The 19386-nt window shown below is 38.7% G+C and overlaps 1 protein-coding gene across 3 annotated transcripts in view; it reads right to left on the bottom strand.

Moving 5' to 3' along the window:
* LOC119878876 (ankyrin repeat domain-containing protein 26-like) overlaps nt 1-19211 on the bottom strand; it is a 41908-nt gene extending 22697 nt beyond the window's left edge. For 2 of the 3 annotated variants that reach the window (XM_038589427.1, XM_038589428.1), the window contains exons 1-3: nt 19054-19211; nt 15184-15296; nt 7569-7700 (exon numbers count right to left, since the gene is read on the bottom strand). In XM_038589427.1, coding sequence (XP_038445355.1) covers nt 7569-7679 — 111 coding nt within the window. In that variant the 5' untranslated portion in view covers nt 7680-7700; nt 15184-15296; nt 19054-19211. The remainder of the gene's footprint in view (nt 1-7568; nt 7701-15183; nt 15297-19053) is intronic. The other variant, XM_038589429.1, reaches the window with a different exon arrangement.
* Between the last annotated feature and the right edge of the window lie 175 nt (nt 19212-19386).

The following is a 19386-nucleotide window of genomic DNA, read 5'->3' as shown; positions in this document are numbered from 1 at the left end:
CAAAAGGGCTTCCAACAGACTGTTAATGGAAACCTGATGGCCCTTGAAGAGGCTGACAGTAAAGGTTCCAGGCAAGTGAAGAAAATGACACTAGAGGAAAAGGAACTTGCGCCACAAACCACTTGAAAGTAAAACGGGACACAAAAGATAAACTAAACAAGGTCTATGCAGTATGAAAGACCCAGACAAACTGGGTGCAAATATTTTGTCCACATTTATAGCCTTTCCATATGCTGAAATGTCAAATAATGCTAAAATAAAGAATTGCATCCTGGGTCAAGAGCAAATCCAGGAAAACATGGCCTATGGATGAAGCCAAGATTATAAAAACTTTTGTTAAGACCTCAGAAGGATTTCAGGTATGCCTCAAATTTCTTTAAGGATCTTAAGAGTATGAGCTTCACAGGAGAGCCCAGTTGAAAAGTTTATCTCAAAAAGATCTGCGAGACTGGCTTTTCTACTGACATAAAATCAATCCATTGATTCTCACAGAAAAACTCAAGAAGTTAAGAAAATTATAGCATCAAAACCACTGTTTGCGAGCTTGGACTAAAAGAGACCTAGATAGCACGGACTGAAAATAGGCCTTTGGGTCTTAGAAGTCCCCACAGGGAGGCAGCAGGCTGAAAACACAACTGCAAACACAGGTCATTGGACAGAACCAAGAGCTCAGAGAGGATAGACAGCAAAGAGCCATGGAGAAAAATTTCCATGGTTTCAGACTAAGTCTGACTGAAAAATGGACAGCATGCATCAGGCTGCATTTCAAACCTGCTATGGTCTAGTGTGACTTCCATCTTCTTTCTGAATGGAAGAGTCTTTAGCAAGTAACCAGAATGTTGTGTTTTCAATAGTAGAGAACTGTTCTCTTTAATTCTCAAGTCTTCATTCCTATTGAGAGAACCTGCACTCCAGGGACTAAAATTTAGACAACATAACCCTGGCACCTTATCCCCGCTGCATCTGATTAAGATGGCAAGATCTTGGACTCCATCCTGAACCCGATGCCATGATAACTGAGATTTGTCGGAGGTACTGGGAGGAGGTGAGTGCATTTTTCATGTGAAAGGAATATAGAACACTGTGGCCAGTGGGTAAATTACACTAAAAATTGCGTTCTTCATGTGTTCATAGGTGTTCCAGTATTCCATTAAAACTAAACAAAACAAAAAGACCGTGGGCTAACCTTAGTGACTTGCTACTAACGAACAGAATATGGTCAATGTGATGTTGTGTGTATTCCAAGGCTAGGCTACGAAAGGCAACACAGCTTCTGCCCTGTTCTGTATCTCAGCCTGCTTACTCGGAATTTAGCCCCTCCTCTTGTGAGGAGGCTCAGGCCACAAAGAGAGTCCAGGTGTGCCAGTGTAAGCATTTTGGCTGCCTGCCCTAACTATAAATCTAGGCAACAGCCACCATCAACAACACCAGACATGAACTTTTTCTCTTGGTTTTTCCCCATTTAGGAGGACATTATCTGTGCATTTTTTCATATATTCCCTTTATTATGTTGAGGTATGTTCCCTCTTAAACCTACTTTGTGGAGGGTTTTTATCATGCATGGATATTGTACTTCATCAAACGCTTTTCCTACATCTATGGAAATGATGACTGATTCTTCTTTCTTTTATTAATATGGTGCATCACACTGATTGATTTGCAGATACTGAATCACCCGTGTAACCCAGGAATAAATCCCATTTGATCATGGCGGTGATTTTCTTAATGTATTGTTAGATTCAGTTTGCTACTATTTTGTTAAGGATTTTTGCACTAGAAAATTGGCCTGTAATTCTCTTTGTGGTGTCTTTATCTGGTCTTGGTGTCAGGGTAATGCTGGCCTCATCAAATGAATTTGGAAGTTTTCCTTCCTCTTCTGTTTTATGGGACGGTTTGAGAAGAACGCATACTAACTCTTTCTTTAAATGCTTGGTAGAATTGGACTCTGAAGCCATCTGGTCCTGGACTTGTGTTTGTTCCAAGTTTTTGGATGAAGTGATTCAATTTCTTGGCTGGTTAGCATTCTGTTCTACTTTCTTCCTGCTTCAGTTTTGGCAATTTATATGTTTCTCGGAACTTATCCATTTCTTCTAGGTTGTCCAATTTGTTGACATATATTTTTCATAATATTCTCTTATAATTGTTTGGATTTCTGCAGTGTTGGTTATTCTCCTCTGTCATGTGTGATTTTATTTGGGTCCTTTCCCTTTTCTTTTTGAGAACTATGGCTAGAGCCTTATCAATTTTATTAAATTTTTCAAAGAACCAGCTACTGTTGATCTGTTCTATTTTTATTTGTGTTTAGTTTCTTTATCATTTATTTCCACTCTAATGTTTTTTTAAAGATTTATTTATTGGGGCGGGGGGGAGGGGCAAAGGAAAAGGGAGAGAGAGAATCCACCAGTAGACTGAGGTTGGAGGCTGAAGCAGGCTTCAATCCCAGGACCCTGAGAACGTGACCTTAGCCAAAATCAAAGAGTTGGTCAGTTAACCAACTCAGCCACCCAGGACCCCCATTTTTCCTCTAATTTTTATTATCTCCATCCTTCTGCTGGCTTTAGGTTTCATTTGTTGTTCTTTTTCTAGCTTCTTTAGGTGTAAGGTTAGTTTGTGTTGAGATTTTTTTTTTTTTTTTTTTGCTTCTTGAGGTAGGCCTGTATTGCTATATATACTTCCCTCTTAGAATCAGTTTGGCTGCATCTGAAAGGTTTTGGGGGGATCCCTGGGTGGCGCAGCGATTTGGTGCCTGCCTTTGGCCCAGGGCGTGATCCTGGAGACCCGGGATCGAGTCCCGCATCGGGCTCCCGGCATGGAGCCTGCTTCTCCCTCCTCCTCTGTCTCTCTCTCTATCATAAATGAATAAATAAATATTAAAAAAAACATTAAAAAAAGGTTTTGGACAATTGTGTTTTCATTTTCATTTGTTTCCATGTCTTTTGAAATTTCTTCATTTATTTCCCGGTTGGCCCACACATTGATAGTACGATGTTATTTCACCTCCATGTATTTGTGGTCTTTTCAGACGGTTTTTTGTAGTCCACTTCTAGTTTCATAGTATTGTGGTCAGGAAAGGTGCATAGTAGGACTTCAATCTTTTTGTACTTCCTAAGGCCTGTTTTGTGGCCTAATGTATGATCTAGTCTAGAGAATATTCCAGATCTGTATTCTAATTTCATTTATTGCACTCTTCATCTCAGATTCTTTTTAAACTCTTCTATCTCTGTTGTAAGGGTCTCACTGATGTCTTCCATTCTTTACTCAAGTCCACTGAACATCCTTATGGTCACTGCTTTAAATCCTCCATCAGGCACGTTATTTCTCTCTCTCTCACTTAGATCTCTGGCCCTGTGGCATTATCCTGTTCTTTCATTTGAGATAAATTCCTCTGTCTTCTCATTTTGTCTAGGTCTCTGACAGTTTCTCTGGGTTAGAAAAGCCAGTTATGTCACTTGTTCCTGAAAGTAATGGACCACTGAAAATGGTCCCGTAGTGCCCAGGGCCTGGTGCTTGAGGGAGGGATCTCCAGGGTGTGCGGCATGCACTCTGCTACTGGGTTCTGGCTCCTCTATCCCTCAGGCCAGTCATCTGAGAGATAGGCTTCTCAGTATCTGCTGTGGGCAGTGTTTGGTACTTGGCCTGAATCTAGCGGGTTTGAACTAGCTTGCGAAATGAGACCTGTCACAGTCCACTGGAACTGAGACCCTGCAAAACTCTGGTCGGGACACATGGTGTCCGCAGGGGTTTGTACTGGTCTTCTGGGGGAAGGGCTTGCTGTGCTGGAACTGAGGCAAGCATGATTCAAAAGGGCAGTTCCCCTGGAGTGCAAACGGGTGGTGGCTGGTGTAAGCAAGTTAGGCAGCTGGTGTCAGAGTGGCACTGATTCCCACAGGTGGCTCTGTGTTTGTGCTCAGGGCCAGGGGAGGGAAATGGCACCAGCCAGCTGCTTCCGTTCTGTGTGCCTCTCTCCAAGTATAGTGCCCTACACCTTCTACCGTAGCCAAGCCCAATAACCTTTAAAATTCCAGGCTTTAATCCCTCCATAGTTGCAAGAACTCAGGAAATTCAGCCACTCTCCTTTTCCAAGCCAGTGGCTACGTGCATTCCCAGGTGTTCTCTCCTGCCCTTCGCTGGGACCACTACTCCCTCCCATCTGCTGCAGATAGGATCTCTTTCTCTTCTAAACTATATCTCTGTACTTCCGACTTTCTTTAAAGTGGCCTCTTCTCTCTCTTTAGTTGTGACCTTTGTTCTGTCAGTATTCAGGTAGATTTCTGGGGTATGTAGGATGAGTTGATAGGTATCTAGTTGTATTAGTGGGATGAGGTGAGTCTAGGCTCCTCCTACCCTGCCACCATCTTCCTTTCTCTAAGACATTTTTTCTAAAGAATCCCTTCAATTACAAATTATTAAAACTAGACAAGAACTCCTCTTTTAAATTTCCCCTCATGTTAGGGGAGAAAAACGACTGGCAAGCAGAGAGACATGTGATTTGAAGTATAACGGCTGAACAACTAGTAAAAGTTTAATAAGCAAAACGGAACCTTTTATCTGAATTCAAGTAACTGCAATTCTAAAAGAAAGAGGCAGCATTGAGTGCTTTTAAATCAATAATCTTCATTCTCCCTTCATCAGTGATGACATAAGGAGAACGTTATGGAATAATTTCTAATCTTTTCATTAGCGAAACAAATGTATTGTCCTTTGGCACACTTAAATTAAATATAATTTCTCCTTATCTTACTGCAAGCTTATTTTTCAGGGGAGGTAGTAAGACTATCTCATCTTTATATCGTACTAGAATGCTTCTCCATATCATATAGGTTCACTTTGAAATTTTTTTGTGATTCAAATTGCTCGCCTACTATTTGTCTCTGATAATTTAATTGTTTTTAAAAATATTTAATTTATTTATTCATGAGAGACACACACAGAGAGACAGAGGCAGAGACACAGGCAGCAAGAGAAGTAGGCTCCATGAAAGGAGCCTGATGTGGGACTCAATCCTGGGTCTCCAGGATCACGCCCTGGGCTGAAGGCAGTGCTAAACCACTGAGGACCCGGGCTTCCCTGATAATTCAATTAAATGCAACAAGATATTTTTACAGGTGTATTCTTGACATAATGTAATGAAATGTTTATTCTATTAATTATGTATTGACCCTATCAAAGTACAGCTATGCATATCTTTCTATTTCAGTAAAAGAAGATGGATACAGGCAACTCTGTTTTCCAAGAATGTAGGATCTGTGCCAAGAACGGGATCGGCGCCAGTCTTGTATGCACAAGAACCAGGTCAAAAGAGTATCTAATTGTGAACTTTAAGATGATGGATTAGCAAGACTTCCGAACAGGAAGGCTGATAACCCAGAGTTAATCCTTTATATCCTAGATGGTGAAATCTATGGGTGAGTCTATGCATTATAACAAGTTAATAAAACACAACGAAATACATAGTAGACAGTGGATCCTGCAACCAAGACGATGGAAATGGATGCGGGAGGCACTGAGTGAGAAACTACAGGTATTACTGGAGAAGAGAAACGGGACTCTATCTTTTTGAGCCTGGCTTCTCATTGGGTCAGGTAGTCAGCAAGACATAAGCTGGCAAAAGGCTCCTTCAAAAAGTATAAGTCTCTACAGGAGTAAAGTTAGGTTCTACTACATTGACTTATTACATAATTGTAATATAAATGAGTGGTAATTTGCAAGAGGACTAGGAAAGAATTCTCATAAAATTTGATTTGGTAGTGGCCTAAGGATAGACATATAGGTCAATGTATTAGAATTGAGAATCTAAAAATAAACTCTCAAATTATGGTGGATTGATTTTCAACAAGGGTGTCGAGACACTAAAATGGAATAAGAATAGTCTTTTTAACAAATGGTACTGAGACAAATGGATATCCACACACAAAGTAATAAAATTAGACCTCTACCTCACAACATATGTACAAACTTAACATGAAATATTAAGAGCTAAAATTATAAAACTCATAGAAAAAAACAGATGTGTATGTTCGTGATTGCATTTGGCAACAGTTTCTTAAATATGGCATCAAAAGACAGAAACAGATTAAGGATTTCATCAAAATCTAAAAAATAAAAGCTTCTATGCTTCAAATGTAACCATCAAGCAAAAGTGAAAAGGCAAGGTGATGAATAAAATATTTGAAAATCATATCCCTGATAAGGGGTCTGTAGTTAGGATATAGATAGAACTCTTACAATAATGAAAAGACAGTCCAATATAAAAATGGGCAAAATAAATGATTAGTTCTTTAAGCAAGATATAGAAATGAATAATGACCACATATAAAGGTGAGATGCTCAACCTCACTAGTTCTAAGAAATATGCAAATTAAAACCACAAGACAGATGGAACTCAACAAGTGTATTATGCTAAGTGAAATAAGTCAGAGAAAGACAAATACCATATGATTTCCACTCCTATGTGGAATTAAGAAAAAAAAAAAAAACCAAACAACAGATGAACATTAGGGGAAGGTGGAAAAAAGGAGAGAAAGAGAGGCAAACCATAAGAGACTCTCAACCATAGAGAATAAACTAAATGTTGCTGTCGAGGTGGGCAGGGGGGGCTAGATGAGTGATGGGTATTAAGGAAGGCACTTGTACTGATGAGCACTGGGTATTTAAGTGAGGAATCACTAAATTCTACTCCTGACACCAAGATTACATGATATGTCAACTAACGAGAATTCAAATAAAAATTTGAAACAAATGAAAATACCCCTACAACGTGTCATTTTACACCCAATAGGATAGCTATAACAAAAACAACAGATAATGACAAACATTGACAAGAATCAGGGAAAATGAGAATCCTCGAACACTGGTGACATAAATGTAAAATGGTGCAGCCAGTTTGGAAAATAGTCTGGCAGTTCCTCAAAAGGTTTTAAACAAAAATGTTAAAGGTCCTTTAACATATGAACTAACATTCCATTTATAAGTATATACCCAAGAGAAGTGAAATGTTCATGCAAAAGCTTGTACATGCGTATTCACAACAGCATTATTAACAACAGCCAAAAAGTGTAACAGCTCAAACGTCCACCAAATGATAAATACATAAATAAAATGTGGGCTGTCCATATGGTGGGAGAGTATTCAGAAATAAAAAAATAATAAAGTTCTGACACATGGCCACAAAATAAATCTAAAAACATGCTAAACCAAAGAAGGCAGTCACAAAGGATCAAATATTTGGTGATTCCATTGAGATGACCTGTCCAAAATCAGCAGGCAAATCGATAGACAGAGACTAGAACGGTGACTACCTATGGCTAAGAAGAATAGGGAGGGGGGAAACTAGCATGAGGTGCCAGTTAAAGGGCAATAGGGTTTATTTTTACGGTGACAAAATGTTCTAAATGGATTGTGGTAGTCTTTGAATATGCATCTTATGTTCATTATATCTCAATAAAGTTATTACCAAAAATATATATCAAGTATGTAAGATTACTAGGAAAATCTGTATTTTACTGCTCAAAGCACAGAGGGATTTATTTCCCAATGATTTTAGAGTCCCAAAACTAATTAAAAATTACCTTCTGTCTTAGCATATTAATCTGAATTTCCATTTCCGTTTGACTGGTTTTTAAATCTCCATAGAAAGGAAGCTCTCCATTTTCATATTTACTTAATATCCTTCTTAACATGTTATTAAGTGGTTCTTAAGCCTGCAGAAGGTATAGAATGAGTAAGTCAGGTCCTTTAAAGAAGAAATATTTAATACTTATTTAAATAGATAATAGGTTCTATCACATAAACAAATCTATACTTATGATATCTCATTTGTTCCAATCTCTCATTGTTTGAGAGAATACCAACTAAATTACATTGCTAAGTAAAAAAATATGGAAAAGATTTTTATGACACATATGGCAGTTGAAGGGTTAACAGGGTAACTATATTAAGAGTTCTTGTAAGTTATTATTAATATCTATTTTCAGTATGTGAATATAAAAATTAATCTATTATTAGGTAGTAGAGGCTAGTAATCCACGGTGAGGAAGAAAAGCATCCTCATCTATTAATGTTTTATAAAGACACAAAAATACATTTTGGTACCCACCTACCCCAGTCTAAAAGAAGGAAAGAAAATACAGACAAAAAACATCAAAGGAGGAATCATTCAAAACAGAAAGAGAAACAGGAAAAGAAAAATATTTATAAAGTTTGAATTCAGAGGAAGAAGGAAGAGGCAGAGCTTTAGAAGAAAGGAAATCAGCAGAGAGAGAATGTATGATGATGGCCTAATGAGACTGTTTTAAACAAAAATCTAATACCTTGGCTAGTACATTCTTAGGAAAGTGAAGGATGCCAAACAATGCAGAGAAACAAAGTTGAATGACAGAAAAAGTTTTGGCGGATCAGAGCAAAACTTAAATACTCAGCAAATAAGCAGAAAGGAAGCCAGGTGGGAGCTTCAGAGACATCGGAAAGACTTTTTTTAAAAATCTGAGTAGTGAAGTTGCTCATTTTTATTCTTCATGAAGTCAGACATGTATTTTTGTATGAATGACATATTTTATAACTAGAAAACGCAGGAAGAAAATGTAAGCCACTGAGTCAGAGATGGCAGAGCAAGAGGAGAACATAGTTTTGTCTGATCCCAGAAATTCAGCCAGAGAGCTTTCAAATCATTCTGAACACCTGTGAAATCAACCAGAGATCTAAGGAAAGAATTGCAGCATTTCTACAAATAGAAAAGTGACCACTTTTTGCAAGTCTTGGTTAACTTTCACCTTCAGAGTTACATTCTATTCTTTCACCGTACTTAATTTTATTTCTATATACATGTAAGTCCTGCTTGTTTTTCCTTGGGATATATTTCTCTAACAAAAAGACATAGGATATGGTATATTGCTCAGTTCTGTTCAACTGGGTGATAATATCCTTTTTTAAAATTTATTCATGATAGTCACAGAGAGAGAGAGAGAGAGAGAAAAGAGAGAGAGAAAAAAGACAGAGAGAGAGAGGCAGAGGACATAGGCAGAGGGAGAAGCAGGCTCCATGCCACAGGAGCCCGACGTGGGATTCGATCCCGGGTCTCCAGGATCACGCCCTGGGCCAAAGGCAGGCGCAAAACCACTGCGCCACCCAGGGATCTCTGATAATATCCTTTTTATTTTGACTTTTAATTTCCATTTTTACACTTACATTCTAGACTTCCTTGTATTTAATTTTATTTTTGTATATATACAAGGTTTCCTCTTAACCATTTGGGGATGCAATTTCCTAACAAAAAGACCAAAATTCACATAGTATCGGTGTTTGTACTGCTCTGCTCTCTTGATCTCTCTAATTCTATATCTCTCCTTTGTTAACCTTTTAAATTGGCTTCGGGTCTCTTCTGATTTGTTTAGCATGTATTTATCTGGGGTCATTCTTGATATTTTTCTATTCTGTTCTCTCACTCATCTCTTCTTCTCTGGACAGAATGACAAGATGGAAAAACTCACCGCCACAAAGAGAACAAGAGGTAGTACTGACTGCCTGGAACCTAATCAGCATGGATAGAAGGAAGAGGCTGGAGCGAGAGTTCAGAATAATGACCATCAAGATAATAGCTGGGCTTAAAAGAAACACAGAGGACACTAGAGAATGCCTTTCTGGAGAAATAAAACAACTGATATCTAATCAAGTTGAGATAAAAAAGGCTAATCTTAGTGAGATGCAATCAAAAATGAAGGTTCTAACTGCTAGGATAAATGAGGCTTCACAGAGAAGTAGTGATATAGAAGACAAAACAATGGAGAATAAAGAAGCTGAGGAAAAACAAGAGAAACAACCACTGGACTATGACAGGAGAATTTGAGAGATGATTCGTACCACACAGCAAAACAATGTTATAATAATGGGGATCCCAAGAAAAAGAGGGGAAGGAGGGGGCAGAAGGCATAATTTTGAGCAAATTATAGGCAGAGATCTTCCCTCATCTTGGGAAAGAAACAGGCACTCAAGTGCCAGGAGGCACAGAGAACCTTCCTCAAAATCAATAAAAATAGGTCAATATCTCCAAGCAAAGCTTGCAAATTTCAGACCCAAAGAGAAAATCCTGAAAGCAGCTTGGAACATGAGGCCCGAACTAGAAGGAGAGAAATATTCAACTGGCAGCGGATCTATCCAAAGCGATAGCAGGCCAGATGAGAGCTGGCATGATATACTCAGGGTGCTCAATGAGAAGAATCTACAGCTAAGAATTTTATCCAGCAAGGCTCTCATTCAAAATACAAGGGGAGATAAAAGCTTCCAGCACAAACAGAAACTAAAAGAATTTGTGATCCTAAAACAGCCCTGCAAGGGGAACCTTTAAGAAAACGAGAGCCAAATACACACAGACCAGAAAGGAACAGACACAGTACACCAAAACACAGACTTGACACGTAATACAATGGCACTACATCCATATCTTTCAATCGTTACTCTGAATGTAAACAAGCCAAATGCCCAACCAAAACACAGAGGGTATCCCAGTGGATTAAAAAAAAAAAAAAAAAGCAAGACCCATTGATATGCTATCTGTAAGAGACTCATTTTTAGACACAAAGAAAACCCCAGATTGAAGGTGAGGGGGTGGAAAACCATTTTATCATATTAAAGGACATTAAAAAAAAACTGAGGTGGCAATCTTGATATCAGACAAGTTGTATTTTAAACCAAAGACTGCATTAAGAGATGAAGAAAGACACCTATGCCATAATTAAATGGTCTATATCCAAAGAGAAAATTGAACAATTATAAGTTTTAATGCCTCTAAAGTAGGAGCAGCCAACTATATAAACCGATTTTCTGTTAAGATTTCATTTATTTATTTATTTGACACAGAGAGAGAACAGAAGCATGGGCAGCAGGAGAGGGAGAAGCAGACTCCCCACTGAACAGGGAGCCTGATGAGGGCTTCATCCCAGGACCCTGAGAACATGACCTGACCAAAGGCAAGGGCTTAAACCGACTGAGCCACCCAGACCCCCTTATGAACCAATTAATATCAAAATTAAAGGAACACATTGATAGTCATACAATATAGTAGGCACTTTAACACACCACTCACTGTAACGGCCAGATCATCTAAGCAGAAGATCCACAAGGGCACAAGGGCTTTGAATGACACACTGCACAAAATGGACTTCACAGATAACTTCAGAGCATTCCATCCTACAGCAACAGAATACACATTCTCTCTCGGGTGCACATGGAACATGTTCCATACTAGATCACGTACTGGGTCATAAATGAGGTCTCAACTGATACCAAAAGATTGGGATCATTCCCTGCATACTTTCAGACCACAATGCTTTGAAACTGAAACTTGATCACAAGAGGAAATTTGGAAAGAATTCAAATACACGGAGGTTAAAGAATCAAGCCAGGGAATAAAAGCACAGTTTAAAAACCTCATAGAAACAAACAAAAATGGAAACGCAACTGCCTCAAAACATCTGGATGTAGCAAAGGTCATCCTAAGAAGGAAGTATATAGCAATACAAGTCCTTTCTCAAGAAATGAGAAAGGTCCCTAAGTACACAAGCTAACCCTTACACCTAAAGGAGCTGGAAAAGAACAGAAGATTAAAACCTAAAACCAGCAGGAGAAGAGAATTCATAAAGATCAGAGCAGAAATCAATGAAATAGAAACCAAAGGAACAGTAGAACACATCAATGAAATCAGGAGCTGGTTCTTTGACAGAATAAGATCAATAAACCCCTGGACAGACATATCAAAAAGAGAACGGACCCAAAGAAATAAGATCGTGAATGAAAGAAGACAGATCACGACCAGCACCAGAGAAATATAGACAACTATAAGAACACATTCTGAGCAACTAATGCCAACAAAGTAAGCAATCTGGAAGAAATGGATCCCTTCCTATCAAAACTGAAACAGGAAGACACAGGAAACCTGAACAGACCCATAACCAGCAAGGAAATGGGGAGCAGTCATCAAATATCTGCCAACAACCAAGAGTCCAGGACCAGGAGGCTTCCAGGAGAATTCTACCACACATTCCAGGAAGAATTAATCTATTCTTCGGAGCTGTTTATAAAAATTAGTAATGGAAGGGAAACCTTCCAGTGTTCTCTGTGAGGCCAACATTACTCTGATCGCAAACCAGAGCAAGACCCCACCCAAAAGGAGAATTACACTCCAATATCCCTGATGAACACGGATTGCCAAATTCTCAACAAGACACTGGCTGGGAGGATTCAACAGTACATTAAAGGATGATTCACCATGTCCAAGTGGGTTTTATGCTGGGGCTGCAAGGGTGATTCGACATCTGCAGATGAATCAATGTGATACACTACAGAAATAAAAGAAAGGATAAGAACCATAGGATCCTCTCAAGAGATGCAGAAAAAGCAGTTGACAAAGTGCAGCACCCTTTCCGGATCAATACTCTTCACAGTGCAGGGAGGAGGGGAGCATATCTCAATATCATAAAAGCCATCTACGAAAGCCCACAACCCGATGCTATTCTTAATGGGGAAAAAACTGAGAGCTTTGCCCGCTAAGGTCAGGAACACAACAGGGAGGTCCACTCTCTGGACAACCAGTGTTGTTCGACATAGCCTCAGCATTTAGACAACAAAAAAGAAATAAAAAGGCGTCTGAATCAGAAAATAACTCAAAACTCTCACTTTTCTCAGAGGACCATGATATCCTATGTGGAAAACCCAAAAGACTCTACGCCAACATTGTTTAGGACCCTTTCCTGAATTCAGCAAAGCAGCAGGATAGGTAAATCCATGCACAGAAATCAGTTGCATTTCTATCCACTAACAATGAGATGGAAGAAAGAGAAACTGGAGGAGTCAATTCCATTTACCATTGCACTAAACACCATAAGATACCTTGGAATAAACCCACCCAAAGAGACAAGGATCTGTACTCTGAAGAAGACAGGACATCTGGAAAGAATTGAGAAATCATAAAGAACTGAAATCATTCCATGTTCATGGATTGGAAGAACAAAATATGTTAAATGTCTATGCAAGCTCGAGCCATCTCTACATTCAATGCAATCTCTATCAAAATACTACCAACTTTTTTTTTAAGATTTTTTTATTATTATTCATAGACACACACACCAAGAGAGAGAGAGAGAGAGAGAGAGAGAGCAGAGACACAGGTAGAGGGAGAAGCAGGCTCCATGCAGGGAGCCCAACGTGGCACTCGATTCCTGGGTCTCCAGGATCCACCCTGGATTGAAGGCAGAGCTATACCGCTGAGCTACCTGGGCTTGCCCCCAACTCTTGCATACAGCTGGAGTAAATAATACTAAAATTTTCTTTGGAACCTTAGAAGACCCCGACTAGCCAAAGGTATGTTGAAAAACGTAGCCAAAGCTGGTGGCATTAGAAGCAGCCTTTAAGCTCCATTGCAAAGCTGTGATCAACAGGACAGTATGGGTCCTGGCACAAAGCGGGACATGTTCATCAATGGCCCAGAGAGTAAATCCAGAAGTGGACCTCTCAACTCTATGGTCCACTCCTCTTCAACAATACTGGAAAGAAAAATCCAATGGAAGACAAAGCAGTCTCTTCAACAAATGTGTGGGAAAATCAGACCACCACATGTAGAAGAATAAAACTATACCATTTTCTTACACCATACACAAAATAGAGTCAAAATGGAATGAAAACACCCAAATGTAAGATAGGAATCCATTATAAAATCCTAGAGGAGAACACAGCCAGCAACTCCTGTGCCTTGGCTGCAGCAACTTCTTGCTAGACATGTCACCAGACGCCAAAATGACCTACTGAGACTTCATCAAGATAAAAAGCTTTTACGCAAGAGGAAAACAGTTGACAAAACCAAAAGACAACTGACCAGAATGGCAGAAGGTGTTTGCAATGCCTTATCAGATAAAAGGCTGGTATGCAAAGTCTATAAAGAGCTAATCAAAGTCAACACCCAAAGAAAGATAACCCAATGAAGAAAATGGGCAAGAAATGAAAGGACATGTCTCCAAAGAAGACATACATATGGCCAACAGACACATGAAACATGCTCAACATCAGTTGGCACCAGAGAAATACAAATTCAAAACCATGGTGAGTTTCCCCCTCACACCTTTCATAATGTCCAAAATTAGCAAGTCTGGAAATGACAGATGTTGGCAGGAATGCAGAGAAAGGGGGATCCTCTTACGATGTTGGTGGGAATGCAACCTGGTGCAGCCACTCTGGAAATCAGTACCAGAGGTTCCTCAAAGAGTTGAAAAAGGAGCTACCTATGTAAAACCCAGCAATTGCACTAGAAGGTATGAATCCCAAAGATCACTTTGGTCAGGATCCAAAGGGGCACCTGCACCCATATGTTTATACCAGTAAATATCCACAATAGCCAAACTAGGAGATCCGATGTTCTTTGAAAGAGGTATGTATAAAGAAGTGTGATATAAATAAATAATCATATTTATTTATTTATTGGACAGAGAGAGAGAGAGAGGAGGGAGGGAGAGAGAGAACAGAATATTACTCAGCCAATAAATAATGAAATCTTGGGACCCCTGGGTGGCTCAGTGGCTGAGAGTAGGCCTTTGGCTCCGGGCATAGGGGAAGGGAAGGAAAAGTAAAACAAGATGAAATCAGAAAGAGACACAAACCATAAGTCACTCAATACTAGAAAACAAACTGTGGGTTGCTGGAGGGGAAGGGATTGGGGGCGATGGGGTAACTGCCTGATGGGGATTAAGGAGGGCACGTGATGGCATGAGCACTGGGTGTTACATAAGACTGATGAATCACTGAACTCTACCTCTGAAACTAATATTACACTATAAGTTAATTAATTTGAATTCAAATAAATAATATAAAATAAAAAGAAATACAAGCAAATCCAAGATAACTTTTGATGTTGTTATATGACACAGTTAAGTTTTTAGAGATTAGGATATCTGCTCTAAGAAAAGAACACTATTAAAAGGAAAGATTACCTAAGAACAAAGATATCTTGCAGAAAAAATTCACGGTGGACAATGAAAAGCGCAGTTGACAATATATGTCAAAGGCATTGTTGTTATTATTTAAGGAATCACGGAAGAGTAAATGTAGTATTTTGGCAAGAATTTCTATTTAGGTTTTTATAAACTACAATTACAGATAAATTAGTTAATTAATGGTTAAAGTGATGTGAAATATTAGTCTTACCCAGTATTCTCTTTTTCCAATTCCTCATTTTTCTTCACTTCTTGATCCAACCTGAACTGCAAAGGCTGTTTTAACTCCATACATTTCTTTAGGTTTTCCTTTTCATCACCACACTTTGGAAACAATTTTTTAAGAACATTAGTTTCAAAAATCAAGAGACTCCTTCTTCTTTTATAAAATGCTATTTCTCATGAATCCATGAGTAATATGTGTTTAGACAGGTTTATAAAATACATATAAAATGTAGGTTATGAACCAAATGTCAATGAAAAGAAATCTCAAAAATAAGGATGTTTGTTAAAACAGCTTCAACTGAGTTTATATTTTCATCATTTTTGTTTCTAGAATTTAAATTGCCAAAATTTACTTGGGAAATACAGAGGTTTTTAATCCACATTAATGAAAAAATCTTTAAGGTGGCTATACTTACATCTGAGTTTCTAGAGATGTCCTAGAAGCAGTTTCACCAATGTCTTAAGATACTCTGGGTTTTGTGAGATCACAGCTTAAGATACAGTCTCTGAAAAATTCCCATACTGTCCCCATTATAATTTTGATGATCATCTGACTTTAGGATGAGATACTCTCCTTCTCTGCAAGCATTTCAAACATTTCTCTGCAAGATTTCAATTTCTTCTTTTCTGTTGACCACTTTTCTCTCTAAATAAAATTCAAGGCTTCCCAATATTCTATAAAAACGTTTCCTTACTCTTGCAGCATTTTCGATCATCTTGCTTTTCCCCTTTCACTGGACTCGAACATTCTTTAATGTGTCATCTCAGCCACAGATTCATCTTTTCATCACGTCTTTTACACTAAAATCTGACTTTCAATCCTGGAATTCCACTAAAAAGTTTTGACAATCATCAAGGATCTGTTTTTACAAGTCCTGATCCTGCTTTACTTCTCAGCAGCAGCTGAAAACAATGCCACATCTTCCCTCTGCTCTTCTAATCCCATTTCATTTCTAAATGACAGCAAACGCTGACATTCAGTCCTTGGACCCTTGCTATTCCTCTTTTTCACATCCTCTCAGAGTTCTCCAAATCCCAAGGCTTCAAAACCAGATGCTCTATTCTATACTTTCAGCCTTGACCCATTTACTGAGGTCATGTGTATGCTTCCATCTTCCTTCTAGTTCCTCATAGACAATATTTTCAACCACACATTCAATACCTGTTACCTGATGTGCATTACCTTTCTAGTTAGCTAATCTGTTATTTTTATATATTTTTTTAATTTATATTTGAGAGAGAGAGAGCATGAATGGGGAGAGGAGCAGATACAGAGTGAGAAGCAGACTCCCTGCTGCAGAGGGAGCCTGATGTATACAGGACTCGATTCTGGGACCTTGAGGTGATGACCTGAGCCTAAGGTAGATGTTTAACCCACTGAGCCACACAGGCACCTCACACAGTTAATCTTGTACATTTTATCTTGACTCTTTTTGGGATTACTTTGAGTTATTTTTTAAAGATTTTATTTATTCATTTATTTATTCATGAGAGGTACGGAGGGAGAGGGCGGGGGGGCAGGGAGAGAGAGGCAGAGAGAGAGAGAGAGAGAGAGGCAAAGAGACAGGTAGAGAGAGAAGCAGGCTCCATGCAGGGAGCCCCATGGAGGACTCCATCCCAGGACTCCAGGATCATGCCCTGAGCTGAAGGCAGACGCTTAATGAGAGAGACACCCAGGCATCCCGAGTGTATTTTTTTTTAATTTTTTAAAATTTATTTATGATAGTCACACACACACACACACACACACACACACAGAGAGGCAGAGACACAGGCAGAGGGAGAAGCAGGCTCCATGCACCGGGAGCCCGACGTGGGATTCGATCCCGGGTCTCCAGGATCGCGCCCTGGGCCAAAGGCAGGTGCCAAACCGCTGTGCCACCCAGGGATCCCAGTGTATTATTTTTTAATCTGGGGGGGGCACCTTTACCCTCAGGATGCTGACCATTGTACTTTGTCTTGCTTTTCTTTTATAATGCAAAAGTTCTTCCCAAGGGTTGGATTATGAACGGTTTGCCTTTGTTTCCTTTTGAATACTTTCCTATTCCATAGAGACGTGAACTTACGGAAGTCTTCTTCTAAGTTCTTTTCAGACACATACTTGACTATTTTCTTCAGAGGCTTAAGTCAGCTAGAGCTAACTCTTCTTCCCAATCCATATTTCTTCACCTCAAAATGGTGTCCATGAAATATCTTAACACAGATGTAGTCTCTGTCCTGGGGATTCATGAGGTGAGAACCTTCTAGAGAAATTAGGGCTATGAACTAAGTTGCTGGAAAGCTATTTAAGTTTTTATTTTATAGGGTAAGCTTAAAGTGGCTAATCATTTTATACCATAACCCTAATTCATTTCTATAGGAATATGCAGAATTATCTATGGATATTCTTACAAACTCTGTAATATGTGGTGGCTTCCTAATAGATTCCTGTGTGATATTGTAGGGGGACAACTCATGGCACTCTCAGTCAGAGATAAGACTCCTTGTCAAGTTAACTGCATGAAAAGTACAGTAAAGCAACTTGAGCAGTTTTTATGAAGTCAGGAAAAAAAGTTTTTTTCGATGTTTCTTTGGCCACAGAAAGGACCAGTCAACAGAATGTGCTAGTTCCCCTGATAGGTATGATTGTTTAATGAAATTTGCATGTACCTAACTTATGTCACTGAAAGAAACTAGTTGTAGGTCCATCTACCTCATAGTTCCAACTTAGAAGTCCCAAAGCAATCTTCTCATCTTAAATCATTGGTAGCCACTCCTACAAAGGACGGTATGAATGGCACGATAATCCTGTACTGCTTATAAATGGTTATATAGTTTTCACTACCTATCAATAAACTGGAGTCCTGGATTGCACATTAATCTTTTCTGAGATTGGACTGTTAAATCTCTGAAAGTATGATTAACTCAAGGTAATAGAAAAACATTCGTTTCTGAACTTGCAATGAATGCTAGGAGCACTAGGTTACTCTCTAAGGCCCTGACTGAGCAGTCATTTCTACTTTTTCACTGGCATCTCTTTTCCTTTACAAAATCCAACAAGGAGAAAACTACATCCCTTTGAGAAAAATGTTTGCATAATTACCTAGTAGTCATTCTGCTTTTTTCTAAGATTCTATTTATTTATTTATGAGACACACACAAACACACTCACACACACACACACACACACACAGAGGCAGAGACACATGCAGAGGAGGAGGCTCCATGCAGGGAGCCCCATGTGGGACTCAATCCGGGGACTACAGGATCATGCCCTGGGCCCAGGGCAGGCACCAAACCACTGAGCCACCCAGGGATCCCCCTCGTAGTCATTCTTAATGAAGGCAACACACTACCAATTTGTAATTACAAATCACCACAAATTATTAGTAAAGTAATTCATTCTCAAAATCTCAGTGAAGGGTTGAGATTACAAGAGAAAGTCAGCATTCAAGATCAAATTATTACTCAAAGTTTGGGGAATTTTAAACATATTGAAAAATATTAGCAGGGACTCAGACATTAGTATACCAATATTCATAGCAGCATTACCAACAATAGCTAAGAGGTAGAAAAACCCAAATGATCACTGACAGATAAACAAAATGTGATATATATATATATAAAATACTGTTTTGCTTAGGCTATCACAATCCTTTTTATTAAAATCTTACTACAAAAATGATTAATTTATGCATTCAGTCAACTTTATCTATAAAGAGGAATTATACCAAGAGTAGTTAAATAGCAACCATATGAATATAATAAATATTTTTATGAGTGAGAATTTTCATATTATCCAAAATGTTCTTATACACTACTACTAGAGATATAAAAATTCCTTCTCCTTAGGACAGAAATTAAGAGACTGACTTACCGAACTTGAACTTAACAGGTCTTTCTGAAGCTGTTCAATTTGGCCTGCTTGCTCCTTGACTGTAACTTTTAACTCGGCATTTTCAACTTCAAGCCTAAAATGCATATTTTAAAATATTTATTCTCAGACACAAATTTTAAACATACCACATAATTTCTAAACAAACATCTAAAGGTCTTACATAAATTCTTAGAAATTTAAAAGTAGATTTGGCAATTGTGCCATTTTTCTGGTTGTGTTTTGGGGTTAATGTACAAAATTTAAAGATCGTAAGCAAAAAAGAAAAAAAAAGGATCGTAAGCAAAAATTATGCATTTCAAAATCCCACAAAGC

This window comes from Canis lupus, unplaced genomic scaffold (genome assembly GCF_011100685.1).
Source record: "Canis lupus familiaris isolate Mischka breed German Shepherd unplaced genomic scaffold, alternate assembly UU_Cfam_GSD_1.0 chrUn_S2027H2226, whole genome shotgun sequence".
NCBI lineage: Eukaryota > Metazoa > Chordata > Mammalia > Carnivora > Canidae > Canis > Canis lupus.
The sequence above is the reverse complement of the archived record's forward strand: the minus strand, read 5'-3'. Positions and strand labels throughout refer to the sequence as shown.